Source organism: Diadema setosum, chromosome 2 (assembly GCF_964275005.1).
Source record: "Diadema setosum chromosome 2, eeDiaSeto1, whole genome shotgun sequence".
Lineage (NCBI taxonomy): Eukaryota > Metazoa > Echinodermata > Echinoidea > Diadematoida > Diadematidae > Diadema > Diadema setosum.
The window spans coordinates 28713795-28721733 of record NC_092686.1 but is presented as its reverse complement, the minus strand read 5'-3'; the positions used below and the strand labels follow the sequence as shown (position 1 = coordinate 28721733).

General features: G+C 41.3%; 1 protein-coding gene across 2 annotated transcripts; it reads left to right on the top strand.

Annotated features, from left to right (window-relative positions):
* Positions 1 to 2492: 2492 nt before the first annotated feature.
* Positions 2493 to 7095, top strand: LOC140241506 (histone-lysine N-methyltransferase SETMAR-like). Of its 2 annotated transcripts, none has more exons than XM_072321237.1 (2): positions 2493 to 2744; positions 6061 to 7095. In XM_072321237.1, the coding sequence occupies exons 1-2, from the start codon at positions 2637 to 2639 to the stop codon at positions 6868 to 6870; spliced, it is 918 nt and encodes a 305-aa protein (XP_072177338.1). In that variant the 5' UTR covers positions 2493 to 2636; the 3' UTR covers positions 6871 to 7095. The 2 variants fall into 2 exon arrangements, with proteins under 2 accessions (XP_072177338.1, XP_072177347.1); XM_072321246.1 differs by lacking the exon at positions 2493 to 2744 and adding an exon at positions 5749 to 5759.
* The last annotated feature ends 844 nt before the right edge of the window (positions 7096 to 7939 follow it).

The following is a 7939-nucleotide window of genomic DNA, read 5'->3' as shown; positions in this document are numbered from 1 at the left end:
GACGCGCTGTCATTTTAATATAGCGTTGTAGTGACAGACAAAAATTTTATATTATTCTGGCGTTCAGAATAATGCCTACAACTAAGTATGAATTGAACAGATGTACATTACCCCTCTTGACTTGTTCAACATCAAGCTCAATAATGTGGATCCACAGATATTATCCGAATTAGGAAATTCCAAATATTGATATAAACATTCACCACCAATACTCTATCACGGTGTATCAGGGCGCGAAATCTCCAGTTTATGTTAAGTCCGGAATGTTCCGCGAAAATCCATTGAATGGCGTGCGTCACTTCGCGAGGACGGCGTCGTCGAAGATGAGCGCGACGGACGAGATCGGGGCGAAAAACTCGAACACGACGGGTCCAAAGCGAGATGAAACGGGAACGGGATGACGGTTGACTGGATGCTCGGCATGAATGGGGCAAGGGGCAAGGAGTCAGATTTGCCTGAAATGATGTAGATGCCGTATTGTGACAGTCATCGGCAGAGATTGAGCGGACATTATCCTCTTATACACGTGTATACAGAGTCAACAGTTTCTAATTACCGGTTGTAATAGACTGACTGTGGGCTGCGGTGCTGTTCTCCTCCCGGGGAAAGATGCTTATTTCCAGGCTGTCGATCGAGGCATAGGCTGAAAAGCAAGGGCTGCCAGGCGTAGCAAAGTCCTCTAAAAATCTCCAGCCAAGTATTTGTGGAGAAACAAGGACTGCCTGACGAAACAAAGTCCTCACACAGTTTTCAGCCAAAAGTCATGAAGTTGAGGAGAAAAATCAGCTAGACGAGCTGATCTCGGGCAGCATAATCAGCAGTCAATGGCAATTTCAAAGTCCCTGCTAATTCCGAGTTTTCAGGGTTTTTATATGGCTCGATCATGACAGCGAAGTGGAGGTCGTGGTCAAACTCACTTCCTCTTCAGGGGTCAAAGATGCACACGAAGTCTCCGTCCAGTCTGAGGTCAGATTTTGTTTTTAGCTGCCTGGCATTAGGACGCGTCAATCAGACAGCAACTGGTATATTTCCCTGTCATCTTATTTATGCACACAATGAGATCTATTTGCCCTGAACTTGGAAGAAAAACGACCCCGGAAACACTAAAGAGTGAGGGGTTAGTGGCGGTGTTCTCCACTAAGAGGTGGTGATTTGTTATGGTCAGTGATAATGAGGCTTTGGGCCAAGGGGTACTTTATCAAAAGGTCAGGCAGAGCGGTCAACTGTCAGCTGTGGTGCTGTGCTGCAGTGTGACATTTTGCAGTGCCCACTTCTACTGCCTATATCATAATAAGAAACTGTACAAATACAATATCAGGCACCCGTCCTAGTTTTAAACAGACTTTCCTTCTCTTTTCCTAAATCAATGTAAATACAAGATGCAAGAAGGTTTTGCACATTTTTCACTTTCAGGACAGAGCAGTACACTGTGGTCACCATGGTAACGCAGTACAGCGCTGCTACATTCATTTTGATTTTTACCGTAAAATACGAAATTTGAGCCTCATGTGCCGATTTTTTCTTTGTCATCCGCGCGGTGAGAATGTGTACGGTAATTTGTGGGATGAATTGTGATTCTGGTCATGCTGGTGCAAGGTCAGGACTAACTACAGTTCGTAGGTAGGTGCGAAAGACATTGATTATTTCATTGCGAAAATCGTGTCCGGTAATACAATGCGATTTTGCACTGCGCAAAAAGACAACTTTTTGTAGATGGTAGAGGGGTATGTTTGAAACATTATTATTATTATTATCGAAAAACTGGAGCGAACAATTAGAATTGACATAAGTTGGCTGAATTCGTAATGACGTACACGTACAATGTCAATCAATGTATTAACTTCCTCTTCCAGCCAGGACTGGCATGGCAGGAGTCTGTAATTTCATGTACAGTACTCAGTAGGCCTAATGTAAATACTGTATGTAAGTGGTGTTATTTTTAGCCGAAATTTCATCCTCTGAGTACGGAATTCAAAGCCACGAAAAAAAAAAGCGTCCGTTGATAATGATCTAGAGGGGATCTAAATTAAAACTTTACTCTCCTTTAGAGTCTAAATTTAAAATTTAGTGTGAAATGCCAATAACCGGATAGTCATCACAAACACTACGTAAATACTAAGACACGGGACTACACTTAGTATGCCAGCCTTACCTATTGGGCAATGACGGCTATTCCGCATTATCTTCTTGCCCTCTCATTTGGTGCTACGCTAATTTTTATAACTAGTCTTCTTAAACTCTCTTAACAATAAAATTTGAACAAAAACTTCTCAGATAAAGCCATACCATGAGTGAAATTTTTCTTCGGTGAAGTCATCACAACTTGGCAACGGACGCTCCAATATGGGAATCTGAAGTACCGTCCCATAATGCAGTTGCAACATGACAACATCCGCTTGCAGAACGCTGTCTGCTAGTACGACGTGTGTACTGATCCAAAATGATGTCGCGTGCATTTTGTGTGTGTTGTGCATATTGTGGTAGGCCAAAGATCCTACCATCTAGCTATTCCAACAGCTAGGATCTTTGGGTAGGCATTTAATAAACCTCTAACTATAACAAAAATGAATTCTACTCACCAGCGGATCCGGAGCTGAGGCGACTTTTGTTCAAAATTCTAAGAGAACGATAGAAAAATGCAAAGAGGGGTACGCGATATTTGCTGTGGCAAAGAAAATGTTGTTGTTGGAATTGCCCTCAACTCGGAACAAGCCGAGGCCGATGTGGATCATTTGGATTTTCAGGTAGGCGGCACATCCATCATACATGAATGATGCACGATGCATGCACTGCACTGCACTGACTTGACCGACAAGTAAAATTTTATGTCTAATTCCGCGAAAAACTTCTCATTTATAATGACATTTGCTGGGTCAGTTTTTCACTTGTCTTCACTTGTCACTGGCTGCTGTATGCCTGTTTCTTTTCAACAAAGTAAATTTACCAACTGTTACACCGGTACCTATGGTAAATTTATTTAACCCTAATAAAAGGGCCGGGGGGGGCGGAATCCGCCCCCCCCCCCCCTCGACGTTTCGCGCTATAATTCTGTAACGCGAGAAGGCCTCATCGCGAGGCTTCATGACTTTCTTCGTTCAAGTCTTGCGCAACTTTTGAGACCAAATTTGCAACGTCCGCGCATACTTTTGTGAAGCCACGCCCATTTTTGTAACGGAATGTCGCCCCAAAACGGGCACAATTTTGTGATGTTGTGTACATTTCCTATGGAAAACAGTGCTCTGTCATGAAAGTCATAAAAACCTGATTATTTTTACAATCAGTCACTTTCATTGATTAATTTTGTGCTAATTATGGTAGAAAAGTGGTCAGTGACAATTTCCAATGAAAAAACAGAAAAAACAAAAGTTGAAAAACAAAGAAATACATAAGAAATTCTGAAAACAATAAAATACATAAGAATTGAAATGAGTTTTGGAAGTTTTTGTGATGTACGATTGTTGAATATGCTAAAACAGATTTACAGATCAAAAATTAGACTCTCAATGCTTTTAATTAGGCTAAAATATCATATTATGACGCGGGTCTCACGCATGCAAAATTTCATCGCGATCGCACCACCTATGGCCGAGATCTCGGGGGGGGGGGGGGGGGGGGGAGGCTTGAATCATTTAACTTTAGTTGGGCATTTTAGTATTAGAGGTGCATGCACAACCTTGTCACTTTGGCACCTCCATTGGCACATGACATGATTTGCATCCCGGTATAGCTTCCTTGGAGCTGCGAATGGGATTACTGCAACAAGTAACAAGTAAAATTAGGCTTCCAACTTCATCACAGCCCCTTATCTATTATTACCCCAATCCTAAACCAGGCTAAGGCCACCTTAAAGGAAAAGTTCGCCTTCATAAACATAAGGATTGAGAAAATGCAGCAATATTAGTAGAATACTAGAACGCATCAGTGAAAGTTTGAGGAAAATTGGACAATCGATGAAAAAGTTACGAATTTTTAAAATTTTTGTGTTGGAACCGCTGGATGAGGAGACTACTAAGGCTTGTGATGTCATATGAGTACAGCAGTATAAAGAAAAAAGAAAATTCAACATATTTTCACTTTTTTCGCATAATAAAAAAGCACTTGACTTACATGTACCTCTTTCTGAAGGCAATGGGAATAATATTACCCATAACATATGTCAGTGTTAAACGAGTCAAGGGAATGTGTACTTTTTTCAAAAGATGAAATTTTGTGAAATTCTCTTTTATATTTTCCTTTATATTGTTGTACGCATGTGACATCGTACACTGCAGTAGTCTTCTCATCCAGCGGTGACTGCACAAAAACTTCAAAAATTCATAACTTTTGAATGGATTGTCCGATCTTCCAGTGATGTGTTCTACTAATATTGCTACATTCTCTCAATCCTTATGTTAATTAAGGTGAACTTGTCCTTTAATGGCTTACATTTGTAGTACGAACTTCAACATATAGATGCTTACAAATTTACTTATTTTTCCCCCATTTTCATGGGGGTAAATTACATTATGGCTGTGCTGAAGTTAGAAGCATACAGCGAATAAGGTACCGATAATACAGTGCACTTTTAAACGAACACTGTTAAATTTATAATTAAATTCCAGTTACAATGAAGTAAAAATCCGGGCCAGCACATAATCCAGTCTATGTATTTTTATTGTTTATTTGTTCGGTTATAACAAGTTAATGAAAATAAACTGCCGGTCCTGAGGCTGAGCACTTCGTTATAACAGGACCCCGTTTACAGTGCGAGGCTCGGCCGCGGCCGAGCCGCGGCCGAGCCCAGCCCCGCTTCAGTGTAAACGCGCAAAAGGCCAAATGCGAGGCCAAAATTGGCCTCGCATTTGGCCTCGCTCTGGAGGTGGTCTCGGCCGTGGCCGAGCCGCGGCCGAGCCCTGCCTCTTCTTGGTGTAAACGCAAACTGGGCCAAATGCGCGGCCAATTGCGCGGCCAATTTTAGTCTGGCTTCCAAACCCTCTGCCTGTATCTGTTCAGGATATTAACCCCCTCGACATCGAAAACTAGTATAGTTTAAGGTGGTTTTGTCCTGCAAAGAATTTTTTCCTTCGGCAAAGGCCTTTGCCCGAACAGCGACTTCGTCGCCACGGAATTCATTTGGCAAAGGGTCTGAAAACTAGACAATACCAAATTGCGTTTGTTTGCAAGCAGAGCGCCACTACGACAAAATATTGAAAGGTTTGAATCAAAAGCGCGGCCGAGCCCAGCAGTGTAAACGGACAAAATTGCGAGGCTCGGCCGCGCAATTGAGGCCGGACTCGGCCGCGGCTCGGCCACGGCCGAGCCCGGCCCCGCACTGTAAACGGGGTCAAAGAGTCCACTGTACAGGGAGGTAAAGTGCACAATCGAGAATAATTTAGCCCCCTACCACCCAGGATTGACACTTATGATACTGAATTGAATTCAAATTTACCTTTAATTCACTGACTATTAGTCTATTAATCAATATATATCTGATAACTTGAAGTGATGGTGTTACACACCCATGTAACAGGTGCTCTGGAAACAAAAACATAAACTAAGTCTAAATCTTTGAGATAGAGGGGAAAAAATGCATTTCAGTCCTACTGGAAAGAATTGATTTTGCCAACTAACAGAAATTTTGCAGACCACAATGAATTGCAATGAAAATGTATATATAAATATAGTTAGGCCTATATTGTTTTTTAAAAAAATATTGAAAAAAATTTTATCTCAAGTACAGCTTTAAATCTGTGTAACTGAGAACCTGCATGGAATATGTTGTGAGCACTGTTGATTTTAAATAGTGTGCTGTCTGCAATACTAAGCTTCAGTTAAATGCACTTAGATAGGACCTAGCTCTTTTGCTGATCAATGCACATCTCCATGTTTGTATAAAGAATGTAGGATTGGGACCAGTTGAACTTCATTTATAGAAATTTTGTTGAACATAGCATTATAAGTTCATTCTATGATGAGCACAAAACACCAAAAACTTCCATTGTTTTCCTTCTGTATATGCATTAAAAAAAAAAATAAATCTGATCAACATCTCTCTCTTTACCTATCTCTCACTCACAATAGTATACCCCAGACAATGTACCAGGTTCTCGTACGTGTGGGATGGATCCTCGAGAAATACAGTATTCTGGCTGCTCCTGTGGTCTTCCAACCTGTGAGCATTCATCGTGTGAGTGCATCAATAGATTTGGTCCAAACTACACCTCATCAGGTCAGCTCTTGCGAAATGATGGAGAGGAGAGGTCTATTAAATGGGATGTAAAGAATGGGGACAGTGAGATGTACAGAGTTTCAATGCCCATCTTTGAGTGCAACGCCTCTTGCTTGTGTGGGGAGCGATGTGAGAATAGGCTGGTGCAGAATGGGATCCGGCACAAGATGGAGGTTTTTCGGACAAAGGGCAAGGGCTGGGGGCTGCGGACCTTGGAAACGATACCAAAAGACTCGTTTGTGTGCGAGTATGCAGGAGAGGTGTTGACGACTGAAGAGGCAAGAGAACGAGTGGGCGCCATGCAAGCTGGTGACATGAACTTTGTCTTTGTGCTAAATGAGACGTTTGGAGGTGGTCAAGCCAGCAGGACATGCATAGATGCAAGGTACAAGGGGAACATAGCACGCTTCATCAACCACTCCTGTGAACCAAACCTCTATCTGGTAGCTGTTCGCATACACAACGAGATACCCCACGTGGCTATGTTTGCCCTGAGGGAAATCAGTCCAGGCCAGGAGCTGACCTACCATTACTGTGGTCGCTCTGGGAATCCACAGAGCAGTCGGGAGATGTCTGCAAATGAAGGAGGATTATCATGGACGCCATGCATGTGTGAAAGCCCATCTTGCAAGAAATTTCTTCCACGTGATGTGTCCATCTAAATCAGTGCTGTGAAGCGTGTCATGGAAATCATTTCTTTTGACTACACAATTCATTGTGCATGGGGCATTTACTGTCTCAAGGTTGAGTGTTATAGTCTATTTCCAGGCTTGCCACCTTCTCACCACCTAAACAATTTCAGTGGAGATGTTAAGAGAGTGCAATATCTAACATTAAAAATATATCATTACGTACAGTGGACTCCCGTTATAACAAACACGGTTATAACGAAATTTGGTTATAACAAAGTAAAACTTCTGGTCCCAAAATTATCGCCATTGAAGTCTATGGTACAAAATTCGCTTATAACGAACATGATTATAACAAAATTTTCGTCATAACGAAATCTTTCTGAGCACTACTGACAAAGAAAAACAAAAGAAATGTGCTCTGTTATAATAACGAAATGCGAATCGCTTCCGAAAATAGGTAGCGGAACAAGCATTTATAGCGTCTCTGCATGGGCGAACAAAACTTTGGAATTGCAAACTTCATAATCGTCTTAACCGAACCTATGAAATAACTAACCTTTCTCTTTTCTTTTCTTTTTTATTGTTTACAAACCTTCTTCGGAATAACAAACCTTCGGAACAGTGAACCATTCTCATTTTTTTCATTTACAAACCTTCGGAATGACGAAACTCATTTCATTTTCCGATCAACGAGCCTTCGGAAAACGAACAATATATTTATATCTAAATTACGAACTTTCGGAATAACGAATCGTCGGAAGAGCGAAGCTTCAAAATAATGAAACAACCTTTGGATTCCAGGGAATGGCGAAACTTCGGAACAAAGAGTCTTTCGGAGTAACGAACTTCAGTAAGAAACGAATCTTTGGACTAGCGAACTGTAACAGAATCCTAAACTATTATTTTCTATACGACTTATTGTGTGACAAAAACAACTTTATGCTCTCTTTTAAATGTAATATCCAAACGAAATTAAGAAGGTACCATCCCATTTCACATAGCTTTCCAGTGTATGATGAGTATTCAACAGACATTAATGATATATGCGTGGTGGTTACCTTGTTTTTGTTATATATTGTATTTGTTCGGTTATAACGAA